At 36.5% G+C, this 20,810-nt stretch overlaps 2 protein-coding genes across 4 annotated transcripts in view; both read right to left on the bottom strand.

Annotated features, from left to right (window-relative positions):
• The window catches only part of IPO11 (importin 11), a 177,358-nt gene that overhangs the window by 16,403 nt on the left and 140,145 nt on the right, over nt 1–20,810 (bottom strand). For 2 of the 3 annotated variants that reach the window (XM_045525079.2, XM_010966247.3), the window contains exon 28: nt 3,262–3,357. In XM_045525079.2, the coding sequence (XP_045381035.1) occupies nt 3,262–3,357 (96 nt within the window). Of the gene's footprint in view, nt 1–3,261; nt 3,358–17,177; nt 17,300–20,810 lie in introns of those variants that run through there. The other variant, XM_045525080.2, reaches the window with a different exon arrangement.
• On the bottom strand, nt 15,240–17,288 carry LRRC70 (leucine rich repeat containing 70). Its single transcript, XM_010966245.3, has one exon. It carries the CDS (start codon nt 17,286–17,288, stop codon nt 15,393–15,395), a length of 1,896 nt encoding a protein of 631 aa, XP_010964547.1. The 3' UTR covers nt 15,240–15,392.

Here is a 20,810-nt window from a genome sequence, read left to right as displayed (position 1 = left end):
ATTAGTCTCTGCAGCAGACACTTAAGTTGCCTATGTAATCACCCTCCTTCCTAACAGAATCCTGAATTTGTTTGTTATCCTCCTCTTCCACGCCACCATATACTTCAGAAAAAGCCGATCCCAGTCCCCGTGCCAGTGGCTCAGTAAGCAATCAAGGCAATCCCACTCCCTGGTTGATGACTCCTTTCAACAGAAGCATGTTTAAGAAATTCTAGCCAATTAGACAAGAAGGGAAGTCTGATGAGATGACTTCTAGGAAAGTGTCCTATGATGTTAACAAATTGAAAAAAAAGACACAAGGAAAAAGTAGATTACTTGATTGGCACTGGCACTGTCATGAACTGCAATGCCTAGAACTACTCTGTGACGATGAGGGAAGCAGCCTGCATACTAAGTTAACGTGCTGAGGGGCTGGAGCAGAAAGAACCTGGGTCTTCGGTGGTATTGTGAGGTCACAAATAGCTAATTCTCGCTCACCTGCAGCCGTTCTGTGGTCAGGGATAATGAATTCTTTATTGTTAAAACCAGTTTACTCAGTTTCTCTTATTTGCAGGTGAAAATCTCTTTTACAGTCCCTTATATAGAAATCTTAACAAAGTTTCATTTCTGGGCTCAGGCCAAGAAACAGTCTCCCTCTCCTGATACACCTACCTCTTTCTGCTTAAAAACAGGAACTAGGTAATTTCTAATGCTTCTCTTTTCGCCCTGGTAGTTAGCAAGCTCAGGGCTGTTTTACATCCAGATGCCACACGTCTCTCCATCCAAGGTGTCTTGTTTAAATAATCCTTCAATCCTGTGTTAATGGTTTTTAGTCATAATGAGCATGTGCTTTCCTTATGCTTTGCCTCAGACCCTCCTATGACCACTAGTGACTCCACGCAGCTATTTAAAGGATGATATTAACAGTACAAAGTGCCATGAAGGAACAGGGAAGGAAGCTATGAATTCTTCCTGAGAGTATGGAAAGGGATCTTAGAGGTAGGTATTTGCCAAGCAGGGCAAGGCTGAGGGCATGACATGCAAGGAGACGAAATCTTCTGAGTCAAGCAACGTGTATGAAAGGAAATGGCATACTTGGGGAATGAAGAAGAACCCAGGAAGGAAAAGGCCAGCAATAGAAATTGAGCATCAGCAAAGAACGGCGCCCCAACAACTTTGTACTATAAGGAAGCGGGCTTTTAATTTTAAGAAACAGAACAGAATGGATCAGAAAGGGAAAACTGGAGAAAGACCTCAAGGAGGTCACTGAGACCAGCAGGTTAGGGTAATACCCAGGGGAGAACGTCAGTCAAGGAACCAAGGTTTCCTCTGGTATTCTCTGCTCCGTTCTGAAGTGCTGTCTGGTGGGGCAACGTATCAAGTGAAGGGGAAAAAAATGCTAGTAAAAGCCTAAATTTTATTTCTGTTTCACTTCTGGGGAAGAAAAGAAAACAGTGGTTATATGCTGCAGCTACCGATGTTCCCTCATCCACAAGTCTGGCCCTTCAAGTCTTGATCCCTGTAATGGTCTCCTAGTCAGTGTGCTTTGCTTGCATCCAACATTTTTCTTTTCCAAACCAAAACTTTCCTCATGGCTGAGCATGGCATATCGAGTCAGAAGACTTGGTTCTAGTCTTGACTCTTCCACTAATTTGTTGTGTCATTGCACTTTTTTGAGCTTCTGTATCCTAATCTTTAAAATAATGAAATTACACTAGATAATTTCTAAACTGTATTCCTAACAACTTCTTGCCTCTCACCCTTCCAGTTAAACCATGCCGTGATTATATTCTACTTTCTACAACCCAATTCTTATTCCTCCCTGGAGATCGTAACACACAGTGCCTTTTCTTTTTCTGACATTCTATTAAAGCACAATCTGGAATTCTATTTTGTGTGCTTTGTTCAAAACATATATAACTGCCTTTAACTCATTATTTGCATTTTCATTATGGTCTTATATATACCCTCCCCTAACTAAATTATATACTCTGAAGAAGACAAGGAACATTTGAATATATCCTAAATATTTCACAAAGAGTTGTAAATTTTGCCATATATTATGTATAAAAACACAGTATTTACAATTACGTACCCTACGTTAACTTTAAAAAAATTGCCTACAGGCATGAATTTTTTTTACTTTTGGTTTGTAATCACAAAAGTTTGAGATTTCCACTTCATCCAAACTCCTTAATGTTCCTGAAAGTTGAGTTTCATGCCGGATACATTTTATTTATGTATGTTTAATAAGATTCAACAACATATATCTATTATATTTCCATAACACGGCTTGAATGGCAACCTTTCCTATTTGCTATAGACGGTTTTATAAAACGTAAAGAAAACAGGCTCAGCATATTACTGAGAGAAGCCAAGCAGTTTGGAACCTCATGAAGACTTGCTTATCATTATATAAACATCCTCTTTATTAACAGTAATATTAAGAGGAAAGATGTGGTAATTCTACTAACTATAAAAGGATGTAATACTTTAAAATTTTTTTCAAATTAATAGTTATATAAATATTAGATTATCAGCACTCCTGATAACATGATTTTAACTAAACTCCTGAAGAATATATAGGTGACCCTTGAACAGCATGGGTTTGAACTGTGGATTTTTTTCAATAAATATGTACTACAGTACTACACACACTATAGTACCACCTGATCTGTGGTTGGCTGAATCCACAGATGTGGAACCACAGATATAGAGGTCCAACTGTAGAGTTATACTTGAAGTTCTGACTGTGCAGAGGGTTGGCGCCCCTAGCCCCCACGTTATTCAAGGATCAATTGTAATTTTAACTATTCTCTTTTTGAAGTAATCAAGTACCATGTGACCCTCTAATATATTAAAGGTGTCAGTGATTAGTCAAACACAAATACAGGATGCTAACCCATTCCCTGTTCCCCATGACTTGCCTGAAGGGCAGGGAACATTGTTACTGGAAAAAAAGAAGAACATTCAAAACATGTTAAAAGAAGAATTTATACACTAAAATATACTTGGATTAAAAAAAAAACAAAAAAAACACCTAATGTCAAATCATAAAACGATGAGTAGACCAAAGAAATCCAATTCAGAATTTCAATATAACAAAATAAAGCTAACCTCAAAATCAAATAATACTACAAGCAAAATAACAAGATTTTGCTTTATAAAAGACAAAATGAAAAAGTGACCATACCATGTTTATATGGTTATAGTAAACAAAAATCATGTAGGATATAATTAATTACTCAAGTCCAAGGGCAATTAACTAAATGATCCACCTACTCTTTATAAGTTCCTGTTTCAGTGTCTTCCGTCATGACGTCATGTAGGCCCTCCACTGAGATGTTTATAATCCCACAGAATTTATCTTGGATAACACTAGAATAAAAAAAGAGCAAAACAGGTTAAACTGTAGTATTTCAACAGGTAATTCCTTTTTTTTTTCTTTTCCTAATTATCCTCTTGAACATAAAGAGAAATTTTAGTCTAAAAATATAAAAGAAACCTTCAAAATAAACTTCTTAAGGAAGGAATTATACTTTGCATATTACACTAAAATTTTCTTTCACTAGATTATTAGTATATTTAAATACCTAGATGGGTAGATTAGATGGGAACAAGATACTTTAATATTCTTTAATTTATCATAATAGTCTTATGTTTATGTTATAATTAAAAAGATAAAGGTACAAAATGTTGAAGATTAAAAATCTTTACTCTTCTAAAGAAAAAGATAAGCCAAAGAATGGGGGACAAGTATCAGTAAAACATACATCTGATAAAGGACTTTGATCTGGAATATAGAAAAGAACTCTGAAAACTCAGTAAGATGACAAATAGCTCTATTTAAAAATGGGCAAAAGCTCAAAAAGACTTCTCCTAAGAACATATACAGATGGCATATAAGTACCTGAAAAAATGCTCAACATCATTAGTCATCAGAGAAATGCAAATTAAAACTACAGAAAGATTTTAATTAAAGTAAAATTAAGAGGACTGACAATACCAAGTGCTGGAAAGGATGAGAATGGGGGTGATGGCTATGTTCTCCATCCTGAGTACGGCAGTAGTTATATACTGTATACATTTGTCAAACTGTATGCTTAAAAGAAGTTTTACTATGTATCAACTACATCTTAAAAAGCCTGACTTTAAAAAAGCAGAAGTACATAACCTTCCACCGGCACACAAAATTATGCTACTTGAATTTAAAACTAATTGAATAAATTATGACTCCTGTCTCCAGGGAACTAACAGTTATCATTCCTACAAGGGACATAGGGACATGTGTTTCTCATACTGCATTAAAATGCATTATTAAGTTTCAAAATGTTCAGTAAAGTAGTTCCCAATGTCAACACAATTTGGGTCATGCTCCCACCTTTGTAAAGTCAAAATCTTTCGTTTATACTTTCAAATGTGATCAGATTTTACAGAACTATTGCACCAGATGGGCAAAATAATAAAGTTGATATCATTCTGTTACATTTTAATGTGCATATAACACTCTATTGCAAGAGTATATATTTTTGATATTACTACATTTCCTTCACATAAGTACTAAAAAAATCTCTACAGAAAGAAACATATACAACCTGCTTTATTTGGTTCAGTGAGGAACACCTTAGAAAAAGAATTAGAAAGCAAGATTTTGCAATAAAAGTTCAGCCACTATGCGATCCTACTGAAGTTAATTCACTTCTCTAGATGTTGCTAAGTGTAGGCTGGACTCGGGGGTGGCAGGTACACTGGGGCGGGCAGGAATACAGCCGTTTTCCCTCCCTACTGATGAGTACCTCACCACTCATCCATCACAGAAGCTAGGGCAGTCACGGCCTGAGATTCCTTTTTAACACAGCAGTATTCTGGACAGCTATCCTCATTAGGTGAAGAAGACAAAAGCCCTCAATTCTTCTGTAGCTTTCAAGGCTCTTTACCAGGCCTTTATGTTCAATATTATTCAGGGACAGCCTACTCAGGCAGCTGTCTTCTCTACTCAGACCACTCTAAGCATCAACCCCATACTTCCTGGAACTGGAAATTTCCCAGGAAATCAATGGAATTTGTGAGTACTGTGTATTTTCTCAAAAGACCGGTAATGAATTTTCCTAACAGATATCTGACAACCTGAGTGTGACCATGTTCTACTATGTGGGGAAATATTAATTAAAAGGGAGTGTAGGAGAGAAAGATAAAAAATGGTGTAACTTGACAACAAGCTCATTTGATTATAGGTTTTACCTCAAATTATCATACTCATCAATGCTGGCACTACTAGCATGAACACATATGTTTCTGAGGAGAGAGTAACAAGTTCTCTTTGCCATAATTAGAAAATGACACAGTTCTAGAGCACTGGGCCTCCACTCAGACATGCACACTCACAAACTACGCCTTCAAGGCTGAGAACAGACTCTAATCATCAAACTGCAGCATGGATAAGATAAAACTTCGATTGCACAACTCTTGCCAAAAGCAGTAACTGGACCCCTCTGTCATAAATGAGATTGTTCAGATGACACTGCTGGAACCAGAACAGAGCTTGAAAAGTTCTGAGAGAAATCTAATGGGTTCAGGAACCTGAGATAGACAGAAAGCCAAAAGACAGAATCAGTGAAGGACTGACAAAAGGAAGTATTAAGAAAAACAGCATATAGAAGAAGGGATAATGATATTCACAGAAGCAGCTTGAACACAGGCCAGAGGATACACGTCCAGCACGCACATGGTGGTCAGGAAGAGAGACTATTGTCCTGGCCCATGCTTACTCAGGCCTGGAGGAGAAGTCAGCCGTGTGATCTCCGGGGTTCGCCCTCCCTCTTCCTGCCCCTGCCTCCAGCTGGATTTCTAGTGCTACCAAGTGAGAGGCTTGGACAGTCTAGTAGCGATGAGATAAGAGAGGCGAGGCAACCTCAGTCAGCCAGCCAATCATTCTTTTCACTGAAATGTGACCCACGCTGCACAGAAAAGGACACAAGAGGCAGAGATCTAGCTGGGGGGTAAGAGGTGGGGCTTAATTCCAGCGGACGGGGAACCGTGCTGACCCCGGAGTGCCTATTAAGTGCCAGAGCAGGTGAGGCTTGCACTTCAAGTTCAGAAAAGGCAAAAATGACTATGACCCAGACTAGAAAGGTATAAAAATCTGGCTTTGAATGAAGAGTTGACTCTAGAAAAGGAGAAGGCCTGAAGGAAAAGGGGATCCCATGCTTCATTTTGGGATCAGTAAAAGGAGAGGTTATACAAAGACTATCTTCAGAGCAATCAAGTTCAAAAAGTACTCCAAAAAATGCAGCTCAGTTACCACTCATTAAGCAGTCTGGGAAAAGCACTCCCAAATAACAGGATAACAAAAAGCCAAAAGTGGCTAGGACTTTCCTGGAACACAGAACAGACATTAAAGAAAACAAGCATTAAGAAGTTATAAATTCTTTTTCCCCCTTTTAAAGTATTATAAAAATGCTCCTTCCAGATGTGTAAATGTAACATTTTAAAATGAAGCCTCTAAAATAAATTTCTTTTATAGAGAGCATTATTTATGAAGTTTTGAATATTAAGACTTCATTTTCCTTTTTATTCACACAATACTCTCTCAACCGTCTTTTATAAATCAAGAATCAATCTTGGTTTTTGTAATACATAATCTTTCTGAATTAAATGCTTTAAAATGTAATTAGACATCTAAAATGGAAATAATCAAAAGAGAGCTATAAATTGGGAATGAAATAATAGGTTTGGAGGAAGAAAGGGAAGGAGAAAAGTCACTGTACTTAGATAACCTAATATACATTACAACAAGCCAAGAACTAGATATTAATTTTTTTATGAAAACAGTGCAGTTTTTCCTTCTAAATGTGTTAATATTGTGAGTTATGAGTATTACTTTACTGGAATTCTCAGTGCATCTTCCTCTAATAGTAGTCTTCTCGTGTCCATCCATTCAAATCGATGTCAGGTGCAATGTGGGGGAAGTAAAGGCAGCCAGAGGAAACCATGTAATTTTAGATCTCACTCAGTTCTTAACCTCTTAAATCAGTGCTTACCAAGAAGTGGCAAGTCACATTAACTAGCACACAGCAATCTGAAAGAATTAGCCAAACTCCCTGCTAGTCTATACAGTGGTCCCTCGATTCTTCTCTTCTCGATCCACAGATGTTCAAGTCCCTTATACTATAAAATAATAGTATGGTTGGCCCTCTGTATCCATGGACGTGGAACCCGTGGACAGTTTCTACAGCACAGTAGAAAAAACAGCATTCAGAAACTTTAAAACAAAAATTGACTACTGATCATTCCAGACAAAACATTAATTTGGTGTGGACCCATAAGAAGACTTCAGAAGACTGGCTTACTGAGCATTAATAAGTAGGAGGTGGACCAGGATACCAACTAATTTACAAAGAAAGTTGTGATTAGAATAAGTGGTCATATTCATAGAATACAAAGTTGTGGTTGCCAAGGGGGAGAGGGGTGGGAAGGGATAGACTGGGAGTTCAAAATTTGTAGAGAGTTCAAAATATGTACTGACAGACATATGTAGAATAGATAAACAAGATTATACTGTATAGTACAGGGAAATATATACAAGATCTTGTGGTAGCTCACAGTGAAAAAGAATGCAACAATGAATATATGCATGTTCATGTATAACTGAAAAATTATGCTCTACACTGGAATTTGACAAAACATTGTAAAATGATTATAACTCAATAAAAAAAAATGTTTAAAAATAAATAAAGAAGTGGTCATATTACCCAGGCCAATTCTTTCTGGTGAATAGGTCATCATGGTCAAGTTCATTCATTTTAGTCATCATTTTAGGAGCCCATAAAATGTGTTACACATCGTGATAGGTCCCAGGGATAAAAAAAAAAGATGGCTACTTCAGGAAACTCAGAAACTAAAGGAAGCTTAACGTCTAGTGCATATACTTTGAATGAAGCGTGCTACACATCTGAACGTTACCTGTTCTCTAATTCAAAGGAAAAAGACTGAGAAAAGCTGTACTTGGGAGCTCATTATGGGCTAAAAATCTGCAGGAAGAATAAACAAATTAAACAACAAATGGGATGTTCTTTTTCTGTTTTAAGTCAATTTATGGTATCTTAAATAGCTGCCTTTCTCAATTTTACAGGTTATTTCTGACTTATTTACGGCATTTGTCTAAAGTTAGTCAGAGAATCCTGTTGTCCGGATGGCACTGAAGAAGCACCACCAGCTAATCACTCCTCTCTAATCCTCTTCACTGGCTCCCAGACACTGGATCATTCTACTATCACCTCAGGTCTTAGAATTTCCCAGTTAACTCATCTTTCACTTACTGCATTAGGACAGATGCTCCTCCTAAAGGAATCCCAATTATGATATAAACTTATTTTCAGTTCACAATGCTAAATGGGACTCAAATGATTCTATTTGTTTCCTTAAAGTGAGGCCTCAAGGAGGCAAATGGTGCCTTCTATTCTAGTCCCTTAAATTTCATTCTTTCTCCTTAATTTAAGAATTTTCAAGGGCTATCATGAACCTCAGCAAGCTCTACTAAACCCACCTTTCCAAAGTGATACTGCTTTATTCCCCCTTCATCACTGTTTTCAGGCAGTTAAGTCATCACCCCCTGACTACCGTAGTTCCTGACTCCAGTATCTGCTTATTCTTCTGCTCCTTTTGTTACTCAGCATAATTCACACTTCCTTCATGAAGCTTCCCCTAACCACTCTTTAACCCACTGCAATTGAGCAACCTGTCTTTTGAATTTCCAGTAGCATAAAACCTCTGCACTACTCACTTGGCATGCCATGTGGCATCTTTCTTTATTACTTTCTCCTAATATCCTTTATAATTTTGCAAACCCACTCTAAGATTTTAAGTAACCTGAAGAATAGCACACGTGTTATGTTTACTTTTTATGTCCCACAGGGTAACATTATGCATGATATGAACACACAATAAATAACCATGGGAATTATGATCCCCAAAACTCGAGAACTGCCCTCCCTCGTTTTTTTTAAACAATATTATTTTTACTTATTTATTTTTTAAATCACATGTATGGGTAGCTCAGTTGTACATAGCATATTACGATTGATTACTCTACACCAGACATGAGGCACAAAACAGAACAGAAAGTGGCTGTGTTGGCATCTATTTCTGAAACATCCACGTTAGAAAATGCAAGGAAAATTTAACATCAAGGATGAAAGAAGAGAATAAAAGTAAAACTGAAGGGAAAAAAATATTAGTAACCTTCATTTTCACTTGTCACAAACACTTCCCTTTCCTTATTTTACATATTTGGTTGACATTATTTGCATATACCAGAGTTAAAACTACGCTACAGAAAAAAGATAGGCCTTTTAAAACATCTGCTTATCTTATTCTTCAAATATGTTGGTAAATGATGTTGTATCACTTTCTAGGTGATATTAATTAAAGATATGAATCACTTTAATAAACATTAAATATGTGAGAGTAAGAAATATTTTACTCAAATCAGTAAAGACCAACTGGTCATTTAAAACAATTCCACATAGTTTTCTGTAAAGTTCTTTCAGTCAAATGCACATGAGTAAAATGATAGCTCTTAATTTTGACTTAATGTTTCCTAAAGGTATGACATTTTGGGGCATTTTCTGGGTATGTAAAAGTATCTGTAGAGTATGTGAATTGCAGAAACTTCACACAGAGTGATTTTTCCTTGCTTCTGAAAACTATGTACTAAAAAAAAATCAATTCATCTTTCTTGTGTTTATTCACCCAACTTAAAAAATTATGCTGGCTTAAAATTATTTCTGTCCTTTTGTATCATTATGAACCCAACCACAGGTGTTTAGAAAACAAAATGCCCTTAGAAAGATAATGCAAAATTTTTAATCCCAAAGACACAACGGAAATAAGTATTTGAATACTGGTTAGCATAAACAATAAATATTAGATTAAATGTGAACAAGACTCTAGTTTCTTTCCACTTGTCCAGTTTTTATATGTATTTTTCTAGTGACCATTTTACACTTTCACTTTTTAGATAACTGACCCATCATCATATAGCGTTTGCCTTAAACTACTTCTCTGTAAGTGATGGATTTATATAGTTACATCACATCTTCATTGCCTTAGACCTTGGAGGTAACATGCAGAAACACAGACAAAATTTTCAATTACCTTTTCTGAACAGTTTTATAGTCTAAAATTGATGATTTAACAGTTTTCATAATAGTAAGCCCAAGAAAGAAATGAATCAGAACCGTAGTCACTTTAAAATTTTTCTGCTCTGACCAAACAACAATTACACTATTTGTACACTATACCTAATAATATCTGAACTCACTCGTATCATTAAATATTAAGTTAGGGGGTCGGTGAAATTAGGGTAATTTAAGAAAGTAAGTTTTTAAGCACTAAAAGCCCAATCAAATAAAATATTCTCTAAGCTATACTTCTTTGCTTATATAATATTTAACAGGATTAAGCAAAGAGCAGTAATTTATTGAAAGAAAAGGGAAAAAGAAAAACGCCCTTATTTATCAGTCTTATTCCAGAATTCCTACCACAATAGAGGCTATAAAAGTGGTGACATTTACACTAAAATCAGGTCTCCTCCCCTCTATTTTCCAGACCCTAGGCTGCAAACACTTCTGTCACTTAAATGGAAACATGCAACCTTTTTACACAGTTAATTCTCTGCATGTTCATGGAAAAGAGTACATATTAATAAGTTTAGTTCCCTTGACAAATACTGGCAAGGAAATAGGATAAAAAATTCATAGTGGAAATTCACTAAGTTATTTTAAAATGAAAAGTTTACACCCAACAATTATCCTCACAAAGGTTTTCATATTATAAAACATTCTACCAATTAATTTTTTTTTCAGTGTGCATACAGATTTATACAAAGCATTTGAAGAAAACTGTATCATGAAATAAAAGGAAAAAAATCTCTCTAAAGTATTATTTTACATTATTTTAAAATATGTATGTATAACTAAACTAACAATTTAATTTAACAGACATTTGACTATTTTGTTACAGCTCTGTAAATACAGTGTGTTCAAGCTGACCAAAAAACCTTATGCGGATTTTTCTTACAGGGAAAATGCGTTATCACCTTCGACTTAGACTGGCCTTGCTGCAGGCTCACTGCCAAATTCCCCCTAAATACTGCCAGCAACGACCTCACTGAGCTCTGGAACCCTAGTACATTGGCATCCTTCTCATCCACTCTTGGCAGGCGCACAACTTAAAGACAGTCAACACCAAACTTTTGAGTGCCTCCCCAACAAAAACAAAGAAACCAAGACAAGAGAGAAAAACAAAATCAGGCTTTCTTTCACTTCACTTTTCTTTTCACTTATCTGAGTAAAGAGCAATTCTATCCACCCAGTGACTCAAGCCAGACACCAGATTCAGTTTTGATCTTTCTTCTCATTTACCATTCCAACACCTAATTCAAATTCTGTCACATTCATTGCTTTTTTCTTCCTACTCGTCTACATCCCTACTGTGAATGTGTGCTACAAGCCAGTTCTCTCTGTAGTTTGAACTACTGCATAACTTCCCAAATGGGGATGCTTCCACTCTTGGCTTCCTCTAAGTCCATTCAACTTTCCAGCTACAACAGCCTTCTCTTCGACAAATATCTTCCAGCCTTTGGACGTTCACTGCAAGATTCCATCTGCCAAGAATGCTATTGCCTGAATTTATTTAGCTGTTTTTACAGTAAGAATAAAACTCCAAGTGAGTATGGTCTTATAGTGGAAAAAACTCAGATCTTTCTTCCTGAGGAGGGAAAAACCCCTGTTCTTTCACACTGTTTCTCTCGGTGAGTATTCTTTACTACACACATAATACTCTACTTCTGGTCACCAAATGTGTGGTTTTTCCCAACAAGCAATTCTCTGTGACACCAGCTGGCGTCCTACAATTTAATTCCATTCTAACACAAGCCACCTGGAGATAGTATCAGATCTCACAGGTTAGGGTCTCAGTCCTCCAAGACTCACCCCCCGCCACCATCCCGCAGATGCCAGAGTTTCCAACTATCCCCTTCCCTGGGTTCAACTAATTTGCTAGAGTAGATTACAGAACTCAGAGAAACACTTACTTATGTTTACCAGATTTTTAAGGAGAAAATAAATACAGGTGAACAGCCAGATAAAGAGCTACATGGGGCAAGGTCTAGGAGTGTCCTGAGCACAGGAGCTTCAGTCCCCATGGATTTGGGGCATGTCACTCTCCAGAAGTAGAAGTGTTCCCCCATCTGGCAGCTCCTCAAGGCACTACTATTGGAATTTTATGGAGAACTCACACAGGCATATTCAACTGTTAACTCCACTTCCAGCCCTTCTCCCCTCTCTGAAAGAATGCGGGGGGTGGGGGGAGAGTCTTAGGGTGGAGCTGAAAATTCCAAGCTTCTAATCTCTTGGTCTCTTTGATGAAATAGCCCTCATCCAGGATCCCACTCCACAGCTGCCTCAGTAGAACAAGATGTTCCTAGAGTTCTTATCACTTAAGAAACTACAAGGTTTCACAAGCTCTGTGCCAAGGACCTGGGGCAGAGACCTACAGACAGATAGAAAGATAGAAAGATAGAAAGATAGATAGATAGATAGATAGATAGATAGATAGATAGATAGATAGGAAGATAGATAGAAAGACAGACAGACAGACAGACTTTTATCTCACAGGTCCCCATTCTGGAAGACTAGAAGACAGTGCTTAAGGAGGCTTTCATATATGAGAAGCAGAAGACTGAAGAATAGGGGTTATGAAAGCCAAAACATGAGGAAACTGCACTAGAATATAAAAAATTTTGCTCCAGGGACGTGAAAGAAAAAAAAAAAAAAAAAAAAAAAACGAAAAAACCCCAAACATATATTAAGGCTAGAATTAACGCTAGGGAAAGAAATATCATAGAAGGTATCTGCCAAAAAGTGTTAAGATTTTCCAAGGCCAGTATCCAAACTAAGAAGAGGCAAGGGTCTATGGTCGTGTACTAGAAACTCAAGAGATAAAGGAAGACATGGAGATAAAAGAAAAGCAACATGTATTAAAATTACACATTACTTAGGGTCAAAAAACTACTTCCTACTAAAAATAGTGCCCTCTACCACACCACATGCTGCCACAAGAGCCGCGAACAATGAAACCAGGCACGTGGGGGCCAGCAGCAAGCACACTACCCCTTCCTCTCATCCACGCCGCTTCTGCCAGGGTATTTCTCTTTCAACCCACAGGGCTTCCCACTCTAAAGCATGCAGCAGTCAGAGCCTACCAACTTCTGGAGAGTGATGACTACAGGTAAGGGGCACTTTTTAAAAACTGTACTTGAGACAGTATAACACTTAAAAAAAAAAAAAAGGGCCCATCATCTTGCTACTATTGTTCAATAACCGTGAAACCATTCACATACTAGACAATAAACAGTCCCTCCCCACTCACCTAAGAGCTCATCAGGAAATCCAATTAGAAAAAAGAGAAATACAAGTTTTAATGAGAAAACATTAGCAGATACAAACTACTACATATAAAAATAGATAAACAAGGTCTTACTGTATAGCACAGGGAACTATATTCAATACCCTGTAGTAAACCATAATGGAAAAGAATATGAAAATTATATATATACAACTGAATCATTTTGCTGAAACTACACCAGAAACTAACCCAACACTGTGAACCAACTACACTTCAATTAAAAAGAAAAGTTAAGAAAAGAAACGAAGTGAAATGGGTCTTCTCAGGAGAAAAAAAAAATTCAGTTACTATTCAGTGGGAGATGGATATAAAAAAAGTCTGATCAGTAAATAGAACAGCCTTCTGTTCAGTTTCACATGGCCCATGCTCTTTCCTCTTAGTCCAAAGCAGCACAGCACATTACAAGTCCATGCACACATTTTCTAGTGTGGCTCAGTAACAAAAACAAGCAAAGGAGGGGGATTCTTGCAACAAGGAAGAACGAGAAGTCCAACAGGATGTGGGAAGTACATGCCAACTTGCTAGGAAGACCTAACACCAAAGCTATTTTTCAAAAACGTGTAAAACGTTTCCCAGGCTTTCTTCTCCCATTTTTGCAAGCCTTAAAAACAAAGATGGCAAATTTTACTGTTATTGTTGTGGTGTGGGTAAGATTATAGAGTAAAAATGCCATAATTACATGTGGGTCCCCCTCTACCTTAAAGCTTAAACACTTGGCTACTTATATAATTCTTAAGCTCAAAAGATGTCCACATAAATGTTACATTTGAATGTCCTATTTCTTGACCTAAGTGGTGGTTAAAACAAGTGTATCTACTTCTGTATGAGGTTTATACATCAATAATTTTTTTTAAATGTTGTGTATCTTCTAAGGGCAAATATTTGCCTAAGCCAAAATCCTAACATCTGATTCCTCCCTCACCTGCCACCCCCCTCAGCCAATCACCAAGGCATCTTAGGATCCACCCATCTTCTCTGCCACCACCCTGGCTCACACCTCCAGAATCTCTCCCTAGATTAGTGATTCAGATGAATCCTGCTTCTAGCCTTGTCGTTTCTTCCAGAAAAGAGTGCAGCCAAACAGCAGCATGTTCTACTCTTAACATTGCTTAAAATCCTTCCCTGTCTCCCTGCTGCCCTAGGGAAAAACATGAAATTATAATATCCTTCATCATCTGATCCCTCTAGCAGCAAATCTCACAACTCCACTCACAACTCCAGCTGGACTGAATTTCAGTTCCTGAAAAGCAGTATTCTATTTCTTCAACCCTTCTTTTAACAATGTTACCTCTACCTAGTACTCCGCTCTCTTTCACTGGGCTAATTTCCACTTACTGTTCACAATCTATTTGCAGTGTCACTTTTCTCATAAAGCCATCCCTCGCCTCCAAATATGTTACACCAGATAGGACCTTCAAGTGCAGTACTTACCATCCTATTCAGTAACCATGTGTCTCCTCCTCTAGATTCACGTTCTACTGAGAACAGGAACTGTGTCCACGCTATTCACAGCTATAACCCTAGCACCCAGGCAGCAGTATAGTATGACATTTAAAGCATGGCTCTGGAATCAGCAGACCTCAAAAGTGTCACAAGCTGTGAGAATTTGGGACAGTTTCTTAAACTCACTCTACCTAGGTCTCCTTACCTGTAAAATGTAGATAGTGCTATCTTGTAGCACTTTTTAAGGATTAAACATTATTAGGTGAAGTATTTAGCTAGTGCTTAGTACACAGAAATGTTAGCTATTATGTTACTTAATACTGTGTCTATCAAAGAAAATGCTGAATGAATACAGTATTCACAAAATATTAAAAACACATTTATTAATGCTAAACTCATATCATTCATTATATATGCAAATAAAGTCTATAATTCTATAAGGAGGCTTCCTTTTTATTCAGATCCATGACACTGAAGTTTTCTGATAGCAACATTTAGTTCAATCATAAAGCAGAATGTTCAAAGAGAATAACCTGTGCCTCACTTTCAGGAACAATTTGTTTATGAAGTCGAACCTGCTCCAAACCAGGGCTTTCTAGAGAATGTGGGGACGTGTTACAAATGGAGGCTGTTACATTATACCTTGCTGACTGATAAAAGCTGTAGTATTCAAGTCTATTTTCCCCTGAGTTTTCTGGTGTCTTTAGTTTTTGCTTAAATTGAACAACTTTGTAGATCAAAAAAATGATTAAAACACAAGCTAAGATAAAAAAAGCTAGTAAAATGTCAAAAGCCTCATTCAGCTTTTCAACTTCTTGTGTACAAATCAGAGATGTTCTCCCTGACACTGAAGCAGCATCAGTTGGTAGAGCACTGTTTTTTTCCAAGTTCAAGTTAACAGGAGAAGTAAGCTGTATCTGCACAGGTAACACTGCAGTAGTCTCTAACGGGTTACCAAAGGTATTCTCTTGAAAAAATATACTGGCAGGTGAAGTACGATTTTGTTCCCAGAAAGTAACGCTCTCAGTGTTTTCCAAATGTTTCCCATTTGTGGTTACTTTATGCCAGGCCATCATTAATGCAGTGGTCTTGTGATGAATATGAAGAGATTTTACAGCCCAAGCTCTGGATACATTTGTTGAAGATGCAACACAATTTGTGAAGTCAGTCGATTTAATATAATGCAATGCTCTGCCACGCACAGATGGGGGATTCTGACAATAGATGTTTAGAGTAATGGCTGAAGATGCTAGCCAGTCGCGAAGGCCCAATAGTTTGCAGTTACATTCCCAAGGATTAGAATTTGCCTGAAGATGAGTCAGTGAAGACAATGGCTTAAGGACCCTTGGATGTAAGTCTGTAAGATTATTAAATGACAGATTAAGGATCTTCAAAGATGCTCCCATGTTTTCAAATGTATCATTATCAATGCTGATTATTCTGTTTCTATCTAACTTAAGATAAATTAAATTCTTTAGCAAGCTAAATGTGTCAGCATTTAAATTTTCCAAATCATTATGACTTAAGATCAAATGTTTAAGATTATTAATTCCACTAAACCCATCCCTAGCAACATTTTTAATTCTTGAATTTTTCAAGAAGAGATACTCCAAGTTGACAAGTCCTTTAAATGCAAAGGGCTGTATTGCTTCAATACGGTTATGAGACAAGGAAAGTCTTTTAAGACTCTTAAGTACATCAAAAGCATTTGATGGTACTTTTGTTAAATTATTACCTTCTAGATACAAAGAATCCAGGTTTCCAAGGTGCTGAAAGCCTGAGTCTGATATCCTCAAAATGTTATTGTTTGATAAATCAAGTATCCGAAGAGCAATCATACCAACAAAGGTACCACTCCCGAGGACAGTGAGGCGATTTCTTTGTAGATTTAAGTACTGAACTGAAACTAGATCACGAAATACTCCTCTTGGCACAAAAGATACTTGATTAGACTGTAAATATAAGTTACGAAGACTGGAAAGTCCCTCAAATATTCCAAGCTCCAAGCGTTTTATAAAATTATTATTTAGATATAGAAAATACAAATGCTTCAAATGGACAAAAGCTTTTGGATATACATACACAATGCTAGAATTATCCAAATACAATCCCATGAGAGAATGAAGTCCTGTTAATTCACTTTCATTTATATGGGACAGGTTATTTCCAGTCAGATAGAGAAAAACTGTACTTTCAGGAAAATTCTTAGGAATAACTGACAGGCCTAAGTTACGGCAGTTAACTTGTCTCCCAGTGCAGAGTTGGCAAACAGACGAACATCCAAGTACCTCTTTACGGAATAATAATACAAGACAACAGGTAACAAGCAGAAACAGTCGTAGACAAGGCAGAGAAAAACGTACTCCACACATAGCCCTGTTCTTGGTTTTTCTGTTCATATCAAAATTGGCTATAAAAAGAAAAGGTAAAACTTTAAATCACCAAAAAGCTCTTTAAATAAAGTTTTATAATACTAGAAATTCTGTACTCTATTCTATTTTATTAGGATCAGACAACAATACTAAATATCATAAATCATAAACTATGGTGATAACATAAAATAGTAAGTTTGAAATATGTTCCAGAATTATTAGCACCTCCAGGCCATTAACCCACTGTTTGACAAAATAATTCAAATTTAGTGAACTGCAAAATAAAATGGTTGCTAAGTTAATTTAAAATATTACAACTGACTATAACAAAAGTAACAAATGATGATGCAGGAATAACGATCTTTGGATATAATATGTCCCTTTATCAACTTAAAGTCTAATATCAAATAAATACCATCATAATTTATGAAAACACAAATTCATTACAGAACAATTACACTCTCTTTAAACTACAGGTTTTCACAAACCAAATTATTTTTTGTGTCAGCTAAATGTTCATATTTAAATAAATAATCTTACCAAGAACAGGAAATTCATATTATTAACAATCGGCTGATTCAAGTAAAGGTTTTCCTTCTAAATCTGAAGAGCAACATTTCTAAACTGCATTTCTTTCTGCGGCACTGTTGACCACCCCCCCTCCACCTTTTTTTTTCTTTAAGTCGCAATTTGCTCAGGAAACACCACTCTTCACACTGGTTCCTCCACACTCAGTGTGTAAAACAGAGGTTGCCATGGATACAGGAAACTGAGAGACAGGAAGTAATGCTATCTGTGTTTCAAAAGTATTGTTAAAAGGAAATCTCAGGAACTTATTCTTTCAGAATGCAGTTAATCTGAGTTTTTCCAACACAAAAATATTTCATAATTTAAAAACTAAGTATTTTTTAAAAAACATGAAAATTCAAAATACCCAGAATAAACAAACTCTATACATCAACAGATAGCTATCAAGTGGAAAAAGCAAGTAGAAACAAGATACAAATAGAGTAATGTAATTTCTATGAATTTTTTAATGCATAGAATATATTGTTTTGAATATACTGTAGAGACTTCAATTTTATTTTATTCCTTGAATAAAAAAGGTAGCAAAACCGAACAATTCAGAACGGTGAACACAAATGCTGTTACATTATCTTCTGCGCTCTTCTTTTATAATTAAAAAAATATGGAGTATCAAGAACATTGAATACTACCAACTAGCACCTTAATATATTAAGGTGTACGTCTTGGGTTGTAAAATGATATCAGGATAGAATAAAATGAAACTTTTATTTCTCATACTGTAAAAACTGAGGTAAACTAAAGTGACTATAACACACAGTACATCTAAGTAATAGAGGAGAGCTCTCCAGTTGATATCCTGCAAAATTCTGACATCCAGAAAAACAAAGTTTAGCCTTTCTGCTCACCTAGGAGTTGCTGTTCTTAGAGACAAGTGATCACTACTAGGGAAGACCACAGAAATCAAAACCGCAAAAAAAGAACTCAGAGACCTCTTCATCTTCCTTGCTATGAACACATCACTAATTAGTGGCAAAACGGGCCTCTCAGGTTTTAGATTAGAACTCACGTTTCCCAGCTTCCCACTGCGTTTACCAGAAGGTACATTTTCCTGTGCTTTAAGTACTTCCATTTCACAGCAGTTCATATTATTTAGGTAATTTAAATTTTTCTCATGAGTTTTAAATCCTATAATAAGTTAAATAAAATCTTCATATATCTCCAATGCATAATAATTCTCCCCAATCTGAATTCTGACATTTTGATTTTGCGCTGGAATAACAAATCAAAGTGGTTCCTCATATCCTTTTCCTCATTCATACTAATATTCATTAAAACTATTTCTGAACCTCTTAACTCAGGTTCCTAAATGGGCTTCCTTCCCTTTTCTTTTCAGGAAATTGGCTCACTGAATTATTTTTCTCTCATTCTTATTGTACTGCCTTTGTCTTTAAATAATATCATGCTTCAGGTTTCAACACACACTTTTTTTTTCTATTCAGAAAATCCATTACAAGTACAAGAACACATAAATAAGAAAACACTGTTCTATTATCATCTTTCACACAGATCTGGACATTATTTAGACATATAGCATCTATATATAAACCAATCAATATGGGTTTACTTATAAAGAACGGTTACAAAAGCAGTTACTGATCTTATGGATCTTAAATGTTACTTATAGATCCTAAACTCAAGAGAATCAAAATTTGAATGAGGTTTACAATAAAAAATAGTCCAACTGACACAACATTGTAAACTGACTATAACTCAGTTTAAAAAAAAAATAGTCCAGTAACAATAAAAAATTTTATTACTGTGCTCAATGTAGGGGAAAATTTTAATAAGGAGCAGTATCTCAGTACAGATTGCTTAACAGCTGCTGGGAAGAAAAATGGTAACTACATAGTGGAAAAATCGGACAACACATGACCAGAATTAACATCATTAATGAGAAGAAGGTGGACACCCCAAACTGCTGGATGTGGTGTTTCAAGAAGGACACATCACTTGTGTAATATTCCAACCAAGGATGCATAACCTGGATCTAATCATGAGGAAACAGCAGACAAACCCCCAACGAGGAAACTTCTGTTCAGGGACAGGGAGAGAGCAAGGGAAGAATACAGGGAGGGAGGGAGAGAGGGAGGAAGAAAGGAAGAGAAGAAAGAATAGGATTGTATTCTTCAAACGTGTTAGTTGTAAGTGAGAAAGACGGCTGACGAAGTGACATTACAGTGTAAAAGAGACTACAAAAACATGACAACTGAATGCAATACGTGATTCTAGACTGAAGTATTCACGGGTAAAAGTCCATCATCTGTGCACTTTACACGAAAATGGTTTAAAAACAAAGACCATATATGGTGTCTGGTGTGTGTGTGTGTAATGTATGTATGCACACACATCCAGAGAGAGACAGACACATAGAAGACACATGCTAACAATGTCCAGCCTGTCATGATCATGGAACTTACTGACTAGTAGGGGAGACAGCCATTAAAATGTACTAGAGGCAGGAGGGTATAGCTCAGTGGCAGAGTGTGTGTCTAGCATGCACAAGGTCCTGGGTTCAATCCTCCATTAAAAATAGGATGGATGTAGAATTTCACTACATCAGCAATGACCAGCCTATACTGTACTGGAAAACTCAGCATTTTTTGATATAGAAAAAGGCTATCTTTAGTATCCTGTTGTCATGTGTCAGAATCTATACATTAGAGTTGATGTGTTTTGTACTAGTGTCACAGCATAAAATCGTATTACAAGACTTAAGGATTCAAGGTCTCTTTAGAGAATTATCATAGATTTACATTAAACGAGAGCCACCGTGCTTGTGTTTTAATTGGGAGTTCCTTTGGTGTCAGTTGTTTGGAAGTCAATGATGTTTGCCACTGAAATTCACATCCATAGAAATATGTTATACTTCCATGGACTTTGCTTTAAGTGACACTATGCACACAGAATTCGTTTCTAGTTCTTGATAGAACTGTACTTAATTCTCAGTATTATTCTTGACTT

This window comes from Camelus bactrianus, chromosome 3, assembly GCF_048773025.1.
Source record: "Camelus bactrianus isolate YW-2024 breed Bactrian camel chromosome 3, ASM4877302v1, whole genome shotgun sequence".
NCBI lineage: Eukaryota > Metazoa > Chordata > Mammalia > Artiodactyla > Camelidae > Camelus > Camelus bactrianus.
The sequence above is the reverse complement of the archived record's forward strand: the minus strand, read 5'-3'. Positions and strand labels throughout refer to the sequence as shown.